The 13,304-nt window shown below is 41.2% G+C and overlaps 1 protein-coding gene across 1 annotated transcript in view; it reads right to left on the bottom strand.

The window, feature by feature from the left end:
• LOC113081202 (adhesion G protein-coupled receptor A3) overlaps positions 1-12,714 on the bottom strand; it is a 107,342-nt gene extending 94,628 nt beyond the window's left edge. Inside the window, exon 1 of the mRNA XM_026253277.1 lies at positions 11,910-12,714. Within this exon, the coding sequence (XP_026109062.1) occupies positions 11,910-12,118 (209 nt within the window). The 5' untranslated portion in view covers positions 12,119-12,714. The remainder of the gene's footprint in view (positions 1-11,909) is intronic.
• Between the last annotated feature and the right edge of the window lie 590 nt (positions 12,715-13,304).

Genomic DNA, 13,304 nt, shown 5'->3' with positions numbered 1-13,304 from the left:
AAGCATTTCCTCACTAATGAATGAACCTGCAATTAAACACACTAAACTATAAATGCAAAAACCACTGATTGCATCCTGTCGCTTTATGCAATAACGTTGATTATAATGCATACTGTTTTACAGGCTGATATTACTGACACAGTGTAACTGTGGAGGCTTGTTTCCACCATGCAATAAAAATATTAAAGAAAGGTAACTGCAACTCTTTTATCTCATAATTCAGAGCTGTGTTTAAACGATGCATATTCTGAAAAGCACTTTACAAACAAATCGAATTAGAGTTGACTATTTCTCATCAATCTGTAAGCAGTGAATTCTGATTCAAATTCAGTTAGCAATGAACCTGTATTTCATGATGAAAGCAGTGAGTGTTTGTTTGACATGCTTCACACACACAGTTCTCCCTCGACGCTCAGAAGTCCTTCTGCGCCACTCTATTATCACAAGATCGAAAGAATAGAAATACGCTGAATTACGGCGGTCCACAGGCACCAATCACAATCTCAACTATCACAAACATCCCGAGCAGACGGCGCAATGATTTCCGACCTCCACGGCCCCAGTGTTTCTCTATAATATCAGGTTCCTAGGAGCAGCTAACCAAAATAACATATTTCATATCGACTAACGTTGACCTTGGACACGAAGCAGAGTTAGCTGTGGAGATCCTGAAGGACGCCGGGCGGCTACACGCCACAATTACACCGAAACCGGTCTGAAACCAACGGCTGCATGAATGTAAAAACAACACAGATCCACAGAGATCCACAGAGCTTCAGACACATCTACAGCGAGACCAGGACTTTCTCTGAGATGCTTTAAAGTACTGTAGAAACACCACCAAATCACCAGAGTATTTCAGCACAGAAACACACACACGGCAGGTTCAGTGTCACACACATCGAGTTCTGTCCAGTTACACACAACCATAAAATCACTAACGAACAAGTTTCTGATCTGTAATGAGACCAACAACCTCCTGGAGATCTATAGTATAGTATAAAGAGCATCAGCACTGTACTCCAGAAACATTTCTGATTATTCTCAGTGTTGAACACAGTCGTGCTGCACAATATTTCTGTGGAAACAATGATACGTTTAATATTTTTCTGGATTCACAGATTCACAGACACTTTCGATTCATTTAATGCATCCTTACTGAGTATAATTATGCTGTTTATATAACTATATACAGATGCATCTCAGTAAATTAGAGAGAAATTAAAGAAAAGAACCAAAGACTTAAACTAGTTCAGTCTGTGTGCACTGAATTTATTTAAAACACGAGTTTCACAATTTGAGTTGAATTGCTGAAATAAATTAAGTTTTCCACGACTTCCAAATTTATAGAGAAGCACCTGTATATGTATATTAATTTTTTTATTTAATGCATTCAGCGGACGCTTTTATCCAAAGCAACTTACAGTGCATTCAGGCTAACATTTTTTACTTAACATATGTTCCCTGGGAATCGAACCCACAACCTTGTGCTGCTAATGCAATGCTCTACCACACACACACGTTATTTTCTCATGATTTCTCAAGTAACTTATTGTAAGAACACTTCATTTCCCAGAATGCACTAACTATAGCTATTTAGTAAACTTCTCATTCTGTCAATGCAAAATCTGATTCATCTTTCCGTGTAGTGTGGCTCACTTTAGCATTTAAAGAGTTAAAGTACAGCCACAGTAAGTCTCAGATTCAACCTGCAATTTACAATCAGTGCTAATGATGTGGGCGTGTTTGTAGCATTAGCTGATTAGCATAATTCCATTAGATGCTGCTTCATTCTGAGCGAATCCCTCACTGTTTCTTTCACAGATGAAGCATGTGATCCATATCCATCTAAACCAGTGTGAAAACAGAGCCAGCTCAAGCTCTCAACACGCTCTCAGCTGCACACGTTTACACACGTCCACCAGATCACACAGAAGCGCTTCTATGATATTTAGGAGACGCTTTAAATAACCCCGGCGTTCAGCAGCCGGTGAGAGAGACCGCTGATGTGTTCTTGGCAGACGAGCTGTTTTCCTTCTTAACGTTTCTAGGCAGTCGACGCTCCAGATGCACTCGGACACATTCTTGGGTTTCTGCACAGCACAGACGGATTCATTAGTGTTTAGAGTATTATTGGTTTACTGCTCCGTCTGAGACCTGACTGACCGCAAACGCTGAGATAAAACAATCCACAACAGTCTCTGCAAGATGATAAAAGACAAACCTGATGCTTTTCCAAAGGGTTTAAAGGAGCAGTCGTTCCAAACTGTGCTAACCTTGATACACGTATTCATTTATAACTAGAAAAATAATGCTCAGAAGTCTTGGATTTTTATCATTTTATTAAAAAATAATAAAAAATGGGGTCAGTTTTTATTTTTTCTATTATTTAATATTTTTATTCAGCAATTAACAACGCATTAAATTGATCAAAGGTGATTCTAGGTGAAGTTTTTTCATCTTATTTAAACATTCCTGAATCAGCTTGTTTTCTGAATAAATAAATAAATAAATAAAAATGTAAAACTTAACTTAAAGCAAAAAATAAAATAAAAAATAAAATAAAATAAAAATACCTGCCAATGGATAGAGTCAGAAAATTCAATGGGTAAACAAGTTCATTTTTTTCTGACTGCTGATATTTGTTTTAAGCAAAAACTCTTTTCATTTTGATGCATTTCATAATGTTTAAACATTTGTTTTGGAAAGCATTTTTTTTTTATAAAACTTTTTTTGCAGTTTATAATTTTGCAAACAATTTTCTATTTCAAATAAATGCTGTTCTTTTGATCTTTCTATTCATCTGTGAATCCTGTAAAATAACAGTTTTCACAGAAATATTGTGCAGCGCAACTGTGTTCAACATTGATAATAATCAGAAATGTTTCTTGAGCAGTAAATCATCATATTATTCTGATTTCTGAAGATCATGTGACACTGAAGACTGGAGGAATGATGCTGGAAATACAGCGGAGCATCACAGAAATAAATTTTAACACAGATTCACACAGAAAAAAAGCAATTTGAAACTGTAGAAGAGACTTATTTAAAGAAGAAGGAGGGAAAAAACAGATTACAAATCCTGAACTTTTGTATTTGCACTACATTTTTTTTAATTTCCTAAACATTTTGGAACAACATGAAGGCGAGTAAATGATGAACTTTACACTGTATTACACTCAGATTACATCAACAGAGCAGTCATCATCATCATCTAATGAGAGGAAATCTGCTCTGATTTCTGTGAATCCAGAGGAAACACACACACACTGACACAGAGTTTATAACTCAGTGTGTTTCCTCACTGTCTCGTGCTGAAGTACAGTGTGACATCACAGATATCTCCATCTGTTCCTCCACTGCACTGCAGGTCTGTCATTTCACATTAACGATGACAGACAGCGTGTTTGATGGACGTCCTTCAGTGACTCTTTCCCAAAACTACTGTACACACACAACATCACGAGAGTTCAGTGAGAGACCAGACTGAAAACTGATGGAGTACTGTACAAAACCCACTGAACAGCTGATTATCTCACTGTATTTCAGAGCTACGTTTAACATTTAGAGCAATCCCTTCATCTTTCTGTCAAGCACACATGAACACGTGTGGTAAAACGTTTACGCCTGATTATTGAACTAAGTTATCTTTTGTACTAATACTGTCAAATACACAAGGTTTACATGTATACTCAGTTGGTTATGTCTAAAATGAACGTAAACAGTTGAGAGAAAAACATATATGTGCCTGTATATCAGATGTGTGAAGTTCTTAAAGGGACAGTACACCTATTAAACATGCAGCTTACTGTCAGGGGATAGATTACCCTAACATTTCATTGCTGTCTTTATTTAATATATGTTACATTGTCACAAACCTGTATTAATTTATTTAATGTGCTGAACACAGAAGAAGATATTTTGAAGAATGTGGGTAACCAAAACACTTGCTGGTCCACAGTTTGATAGTAGAAAAATACTCTGGAAGTCACAGTGAACCAGAAACTGTTCCTCAATATAGCATTTAAGTTCAGAAGAAAGAAACTAATGGTGGTATAAAAATGAAACACTATATTATTATTATTATTAATGTGAACTATTCCTTCAACATTAATAAAAACAACAAAACACAGAGAGAAAAATCACTCACTGCTCTTGACTGAAGAAATGTAATACAGTTGCGTTAGGAATCAGTTTATATAGTGTTTTATTTTTATGTTTTATTATTTTTACATACAGTTTCTTGAATGCTCTTCTAAATACACCTGCTGTACCAGAAAATAAAGCAGCGTTTGTTTTATTTGTGTATTATTATTGGTCAATTACTAATGGTAATGTATCATGGTTTCCACAAAATTTTCCGAAATGTACAATATCTTCACATAAAATATATATTTTTTAATAAATGCAGCCTTCGTGAGTTTTAGAGACTTTTCAAAAACATAATAAATTTAAAAATAATAATTATTACAGCAAGCTTTTGATCATTAGTGTATGTTTTAACCAGATAAGTTCATCTACTAACGAGTCTCTTTAGGATAAATAAACAGCAGGAGCTCAGATACGCCTCCTTTCGTCTCCTCAGACGTTTTTAGAGTAGTCCCTCGTTATTATCATCCTGCCATCGTTACTCCGTTAAACATCTTGAGACACAGACGGAGCAGATACTCATGTTTAATTCATTTCGTTTTATTCAGTAGGAAACCTCTTTTATGTGAATCGATTTAGGATGTTCTCCAGCGCACTTCGGTTTTATTTCGTCTTTAGAGTTGTGGGATTTTCATGCATTTTTGTAAATATTAAAAACATTAGGTTAGCTTTACTTTACTGCAGTTTCCAGGCTATTTAGAATAGAATAGAATAGAATAGAATAGAATGCTAGTATTAATTGGTCAGGTGCTGGCAAATAATGTTCTATTCACTTATTACTTGATTTTCGTTTTTTGACAAAGGTTGGTGTAATATGATATTATATAATCAGTCATCGGTCATTGGAATCACATTTAGACATTGGTTTGATTTCTTCAAGACGAATAAAACATCCTTGTTCAACTATTACTGATGTATTTGATGTCACTGAACACACGGGTGTACAGAAACTTCACAGCAACCTGACAAAATAAAAGTTCAGTTTTATTTGAAATTGTGAGAGCATAAAATACATTTTAAAAAAATAATAATAATAATTATAATTAATATAAATAATTAGGATAATAAATTGTAATAAAATAATTATTAAAATGCATGTGAATAAATCACACTATTATTCTTCCATTGTCACGGTAGGAAATCCAGTGTTTCCTCCGTGTCATGTTTTGTTATTGTTTTTGTACTTACGTTGTCTCCATGTGCTCGTTTAGTTGATTGTCATCACCTGGGTGTTGATTGTCTCGCTCCAGCTGATCGTCATCATGCCTCTGCTACTTATACTCACCTCGCTCTCTCTCTGTTGTCAGATCCTCTCTTATGTCTCCATGCACTAGCTGGATTACCGTCCTCCGTGTTTGTGTGCTGGTTTGGATTCGTGTTGTCGTCCGCGTGTCAGTGTTCCGGTCTGTTCCTGGTTCCAACCATTGACCACCTTCACCTGCACCGCTGACTTCACCATCCCGCTCTTCTCACGCCACCGTAGACCTTCCTTGCCATTGCCAAAACTCTGGACACTCTTTATCAATAAACAACATCTGATTGCCTGCAATTGCTTCCTCCTCTTTTATCTGTCGTTACAGTAGGATCTGACCATCATGGAAGCAGCAGGCGATCGCTCCCCATCTCATCTCGAAGAATTTCTGCAACGAGCTGTGGGTCGTATGGATCGCCAAGACAAGGCGATAGATGAGATGGGTCGAGCCTTCCAAGCAATGGTGACGAAGGTGTCCGAGCTCGTTCTCCAGACGCAACAACAACAACAATCGTCACCCGCTGCGCCTCCCACGCCACCCACACCGCCGATCGTCTCCGGGGGGATTTCCCAGCCCGAACCACGCCTCCCCATCCCAGAGAAATATGCGGGTGAGCCAGAGTTCTGTCGATCATTTCTGTCTCATTGTTCTCTGCACTTCGCCCTGCAGCCCCGCACGTTCTACACCGAGGAAATGAAGGTGGCATTCGTCTTATCTCTACTTACGGGAAGGGCTGCCCTCTGGGGGACGGCGGTGTGGGAAAACCAAGACAGCTGCTGTGCCTCGTTCCACGCACTTTCGGAAGAGATGAGACGGGTCTTCGACCGCTCCGCCGCCGGGAGGGAAGCGGCTTGGCTTCTCACGGACCTACGTCAGGGGAAAGGTCCGTTTCCGATTATTCGATTGAGTTCCGCACCCTGGCGGCGGAGTGTAAGTGGAACGAGGAGGCGCAGTGGGATCACTTCCTGCATGGGTTGGCTGACCGCATCCAACAGGAGATCCGCGCCGTCGAGCTCCCCACTTCTCTCAACAGTCTGATTGACCTAACCATCAGAGTGGAGAATCGACTCGATCAAGCCACCAGACGGAGGGGGAGAGCAGTTCTCGCGAACGGATCGGAGGCTCAGTATCAGCGCTCAGATGTTGCGGTCAGCCCACCGGGAGATCTTGAACCCATGCAGGTGGGGCGAGCTCGGCTCTCCCGGGAGGAGAGGATCAGGCGGAGATCCCTGGGACTATGTTTATACTGCGGCAGTCAAGAACATCACATCCAGCGTTGTCCGGTAAAAGACCAAGCCCGATAGTAAGACGGAGGCTACTATCGGGTGGGATCTCTGCCAGAAAGACCTCATCTACATCGACACTCCTTCCGGTGAGTCTACGGTGGTCCACCCACACACTCGAGCATCACGCCTTGTTGGATTCTGGGGCAGAGGGTAATTTCATGGACTTCCAGTTCGCTAGTAAGCTTAACATTCCTCTCACCTCCCTCAAACACCCCATTGCACCCTTTGCTCTCAATGGACACAGACTACCAGTCATCACTCAGACCACCTTACCTGTTTCCCTCACCACATCTGGCAATCATACTGAGGAGATATCATTTTACATTACGGACTCACCCCAATCCCCCATCGTTCTCGGTCACACCTGGCTTCAGAAACACAACCCCAGCATCAATTGGCGCCTTGGATCTGTGGTTAGCTGGAGCGAGGAATGTCATTTGTCTTGTCTTTTGTCTGCTGGTGTTAATGTTTCTGAGTCTGTGTTTCAGGGGGAAGCAGTGGATTTGGCTAGCGTGCCCGCGGAGTACCACGACCTGAAGGAGGTGTTCAGTAAGTCTCGTGCTGATTCTCTTCCTCCTCATCGTCCCTATGACTGTGCGATAGAGTTATTGCCAGGTACTTCTCCGCCTAAGGGCAAGTTATATTCTTTGTCTGTTCCAGAGACGGCGGCCATGGAGAAATATATATCCAGTTCTCTAGCAACGGGGTTTATCCGCCCTTCCTCTTCTCCAGCGGGGGCGGGGTTCTTTTTTGTGGGAAAGAAGGACGGATCCTTGCGACCTTGCATTGACTACCGAGGGCTGAACAACATAACGGTAAAGAATACCTATCCTTTGCCGCTTATGTCTTCAGCTTTTGAGAGGTTGCAGGGAGCGTCCGTTTTCACTAAATTGGACTTACGTAATGCTTATCATTTGGTCCGCATCAGGGAGGGGGATGAGTGGAAGACTGCCTTTAACACCCCTAGAGGCCATTTTGAGTACTGCGTTATGCCGTTCGGGCTAACCAACTCGCCGGCAGTCTTTCAAGCACTCGTTAATGACGTGTTGCGAGACATGGTCGATCTGTTCATATATGTTTACCTGGATGACATATTGATTTTTTCTTCGTCTCTCCAGGAACACGTGCAACACGTACGACGAGTGCTTCTGCGGTTGCTAGAGAATGGATTGTTTGTCAAGGCGGAGAAATGCGTTTTTCATGCACAGTCTGTTTCTTTTCTAGGACACATCATTTCGACTGAGGGTGTTCGCATGGATCCTGAGAAGGTTAAGGCTGTGGTAAATTGGCCATCCCCAGAGTCTCGCAAGGCCCTGCAGAGATTTCTGGGGTTCGCCAATTTTTACCGGCGTTTCATTCGCAATTTCAGCCAACTAGCCGCTCCTCTGACCGCCTTGACCTCCCCTAGTTTGACGTTCAGGTGGTCAGACGCAGCTGAGGCTGCGTTTGCCAAACTGAAAAGCTGCTTTGTTTCAGCTCCCATTCTCGTCAACCCTGATCGCTCACGTCAATTCATAGTGGAGGTCGACGCGTCAGAGGTGGGGGTAGGAGCAGTGTTATCCCAACGCGCATCCTCAGACGGAAAGGTGCATCCGTGCGCGTATTATTCTCACCGTTTATCTCCTGCAGAAGTTAATTATGACATTGGCAATCGAGAGTTGTTGGCAGTCAAACTTGCACTGGAAGAATGGCGTCACTGGCTTGAGGGGTCGGGTGTACCTTTCATTGTATGGACGGACCATAAGAATCTCGAATACATTAGAACCGCCAAAAGACTTAACTCCAGGCAGGCTCGGTGGGCATTGTTTTTCGGTCGTTTCGATTTTACACTTTCTTACCGGCCGGGTTCCAAAAACATCAAACCCGATGCTTTATCCCGTCTTTTTGAGCGTTCCGATCGTACTGCTACTCCCGAGCCCATTTTACCGGGGACCATCATTATCTCCGCGCTCAGGTGGGAGGTCGAATCGAAGGTGTTGACCGCCTTAGAAGGGGTAACGCCCCCGGCTCGTTGACCACCGAACCGATTGTTTGTGCCGGAGAGGTTACGGTCAGACGTTCTCCAGTGGGGTCATTGTTCCAGTGTTGCTTGTCACCCAGGGGTTAGTAGAACTAGATTTCTGGTCAAGCAACGATTTTGGTGGCCTGGTATGGCTCGTGACGTCCACGATTTCGTCTTGGCTTGTTCAGTTTGCGCTATTGGTAAAACTTCCAATCGACCTCCAGATGGGTTACTCTTACCGCTGTCTGTCCCTTCAAGACCCTGGTCCCACATTTCGCTAGATTTTATCACCGCCCTCCCGCCCTCTAAAGGCAATACGGTGATTTTAACCGTAGTGGACCGGTTCTCGAAGGCGACTCATTTTATTCCCTTGCCCAAATTACCTTCAGCCAAGGAAACAGCGGTAGCTGTCATTGACCACGTCTTCCGCATACATGGCCTCCCGACAGACGTGGTTTCTGACAGGGGTCCCCAATTTGTGTCCAAATTTTGGCGAGAATTTTGTAAATTGTTAGGAGCGACTGTTAGTCTTTCTTCCGGGTTCCATCCCCAGAGCAATGGTCAAACCAAACGAGCCAATCAGGATGTCGAGAGGGTTTTGCGATGTTTGGTTTCCAATAATCCTTCGTCCTGGTGTCAGCAACTCTCAGTTGTGGAGTACGCACACAATTCTTTGCCAGTGTCATCTACGGGCATGTCTCCATTTAAGTGTAGTTTAGGGTACCAACCACCTAATTTTGTCAGTACGGAATCCGAGGTTTCGGTCCCCTCCGCACACGCATTAGTCCAGAGGTGTCACCGCACCTGGACCAGAGCTCGCAGAGCTCTGCTCCAGGCTAGGTCGCGCACCAAGGCTAAGGCCGATCGCCACCGGTCGAAGCCTCCCCGTTACGTCGTCGGTCAAAGAGTGTGGCTTTCTACCCAGAATATTCCTATGCGGTCCGTTTCTAACAAACTTGCTCCCAAATTTATTGGCCCGTTTTCTATTACCAAGATTATTAATCCGGTAACCGTGCGTCTTAGCCTTCCTCCGGCGTACAGGAGGATTCATCCCGTGTTCCACGTCTCCAAAATTAAATCGGTGATTTCTTCCCGTCTTAATCCGCCTGCTCCGGTTCCCCCCCCGCCTCGTCTCGTTAATGGGGAAACCACCTATTTGGTTAATCGTATTCTGGACTCTAGACGGAGGGGACGCGGTTTTCAGTACTTGGTGGATTGGGAAGGTTACGGTCCGGAGGAGAGGAGCTGGGTTCCTGCTCGGGACATATTGGATCACCACCTTATAGATGATTACAATCTACAGGTAAAGCAGGCTGGGAACGTCAGGTGACGTCCTAGGGGAGAGGGTACTGTCACGGTAGGAAATCCAGTGTTTCCTCCGTGTCATGTTTTGTTATTGTTTTTGTACTTACGTTGTCTCCATGTGCTCGTTTAGTTGATTGTCATCACCTGGGTGTTGATTGTCTCGCTCCAGCTGATCGTCATCATGCCTCTGCTACTTATACTCACCTCGCTCTCTCTCTGTTGTCAGATCCTCTCTTATGTCTCCAAGCACTAGCTGGATTACCGTCCTCCGTGTTTGTGTGCTGGTTTGGATTCGTGTTGTCGTCCGCGTGTCAGTGTTCCGGTCTGTTCCTGGTTCCAACCATTGACCACCTTCACCTGCACCGCTGACTTCACCATCCCGCTCTTCTCACGCCACCGTAGACCTTCCTTGCCATTGCCAACACTCTGGACACTCTTTATCAATAAACAACATCTGATTGCCTGCAATTGCTTCCTCCTCTTTTATCTGTCGTTACATCCATGTTTTAATTTTAACAGCAAAACTCTTTTATACAGAACCAAAAAAATGTGTTTAATTTTCATTTGATTTAAAGATCAATTAAATTAACGTTCTGTCTTCATTTGATTATTAGAATTTGTGTATGAGAGAGAATTTCTGAGGAAGAAAAAACTCACAGGACATTGTTATTGTAATAATAATAATAATAATAATAATAATAATAATAAGTTGTTTTTATTAATACAATAAATTAAACATGTTTTTGATTATTACAATTTTAGTTAACCATTGAAGTACAATACAGAAAAAATTTAACAAAACAGAATTTGGTAAGAATAAATAAATACATATTTGAGAAAACCATTAAATGTGCTTTATTAGGGCCGAAACATTTTGTGTTATTTTCTTTGGTTAAACTTTTAATAAATTGTTGTAAGAAGTGTAAAAAGTAACTAGACATGATTCAGTATTATTTAAAGTGTATATAATAGAAAACTGTAAAAAAATGAATTAAGTCTAATTAAAATAAATATGAATTTGGAAAAAAAAATAGAATAAAACACACAACTCTTTTCAAGCAGTTAAGCACAAACCTTCAGGAGAAAATCAAATCATGACTGCTCTCTTCCAGTACTGTAGTGTTTCTTGCATGACTTTATTCCTTGGATTAATCGTTTCTGCTCTCTCACTACGGATAAAAGCTTTTCCTTAATGAGTTAATGGAAATGTAAAAATCATTCTGCAGTATCTGAGGGCTTCGTCTCTGAGTTGTGCTCGAGACAAACTGAATATGATGACAGGGCAAAAACACTGCATGATCATCCATCACAAACCACTTATGAAACTTCTGATCATAAAATATCATCAACTGAATCAGTAATAAAAAAAGGCCAGTGCTCACATTTTATTTTGTTGCATAAAGACACATATAAATCAATTATAAAAATAATAAAATATTACAATAAATGTATTTTAAATAAGTTTTTTTTCCAGTTTTCTCAGTCATTGTTGCTGCATGAAGATAATAAAATATTACTATATAATTATTTCAAATAAAAAATATATATTATTCAAGTTTTCCCAGGCGTGACTACTGCATGAAGACAATACAATATTTAAAAAATAATAATAATTTTAAATATAAATATTTTCTCCACTTTCCCTAGTCATGTTCACTGCAATAAGATAATAAATAAATAAATCACAAAAAGCAATTTCTAGTCGATTTATTATTGTAAAGTTGACTGGAACTTTTAATGAGTTTAATCCATGACTTTTATATGAAGATTTGACTGAATTTAATAATTTTCATGACTTCTCTGGGGTTTAAATGTTAAAATCCTCTGCCATTAATAACGAGAACATGAAATAAAATATTAACCCCATATTTACTGAAGTCACAGGGACAAGATCACTAAAGGAAAGTTACTCACAGAGACACCGTGGTGTTGGGTAACGAGCTGGGCTGCATGGTTTCCGTCAGGTCCGCATCATCACACACAACCTTCACGCGCACGCTCTGCCTGTTAAACTGCTTTGATCTCTCCGCGGTGCAGTGACAGCTGTCAATCATCCGCTCAGGACAGTGTCTGCTGCCGCGCGCAACCGCGAGCGCCACGCACAGCGCGAGCAGCACGTTCATCGCGATCTGCTCTGTCACGTTACTTCCAGCCAATCTGGGATCAGATGACCGATCATCTCAAGGATGATCAAACACAGAGGACTAGAGGTCCCCAACCATCAGAGAAGATGCGTGGAACAAAACACAATACTCCCAGTTCAAAGCCAGTCCTGCATTATACTCCAGTTTAGATTAGGTTTGCATCCTCACTGCAAGTGCTTCTTATTCACTCTTAGTATCCGAAAGTGAAGGAAACTTCTGTCCCAGTGCGCTCCTCTGCGTATTTGCGCAGTTTGCGTGACTTTGCAGTGCGCGCTGCTGTCAACAGGTGAAGTAACTTCTAGCGCTGCGCGTCAAGTCACGCGTTCCTCCTCCAGGCGTCGCGTCCTATTACGCTGAAGGCCTGCCTTATGAATAACAATGACGCACCGTGACGTGTCACAATAGCGTGACCTGATTGGCTGACAGCGGGCGCTGGTGGGCGGGAGAACTCTATGTGGTGACTGGCAGGTTCATGAATATTAATTAGCCTGATATTAATCTAGTCAACGTCAGCATGCCGTCATTAATATTCATGCACACTTTTTTCACCGTAGTAGTATTTAAAACTTTTCATTGGCTCAGAACTCCACATGAAATGATTATTTATCCTAAAGAGGCCTGGAGATGTGAAATATTAACCATGCATAAATTAGATGATTTATTTTACCAAAAGTCTACATCTATGGATTTAGAAAAAAATACAAAAAAAAAAAAAAAAAAAATATATATATATATATATATATATATATATATATATATATATATATATATATATATATATATATATATATACATAAGCACCTAAGAAGATATATAAGCACTTTGCTAATATATACATAAGCAAGGAAGAAAGATAAATAATACGAGGTTTTCTTCTAGAATTGTCTCTTTCTGTTACTAGGTTACTGTCTGAAAAAGCCGTCCACTACTTGCTTTGGTCATCAGGGACATGAAAGAGCAGAGTCATCTTGAAATTGCAGTGAAATGCTTGACCTTTCTTCTCCAGGTGCATAAATGATCTTCTTTATCCCCTGGCAAGCGTTCAGAAGATAAAAGGACAGAACATCAACACAATCCATCTGGACATAACACTGACTGAAGGATCACGCTCATTACATCCGGTTTACACAATTAACTCCTGAAGAAGTGTGTGTTTTGGATACAA

This window comes from Carassius auratus, unplaced genomic scaffold (genome assembly GCF_003368295.1).
Source record: "Carassius auratus strain Wakin unplaced genomic scaffold, ASM336829v1 scaf_tig00033347, whole genome shotgun sequence".
In the NCBI taxonomy this organism is placed as follows: domain Eukaryota; kingdom Metazoa; phylum Chordata; class Actinopteri; order Cypriniformes; family Cyprinidae; genus Carassius; species Carassius auratus.
This window is presented reverse-complemented; position numbering and strand designations above follow the sequence as displayed.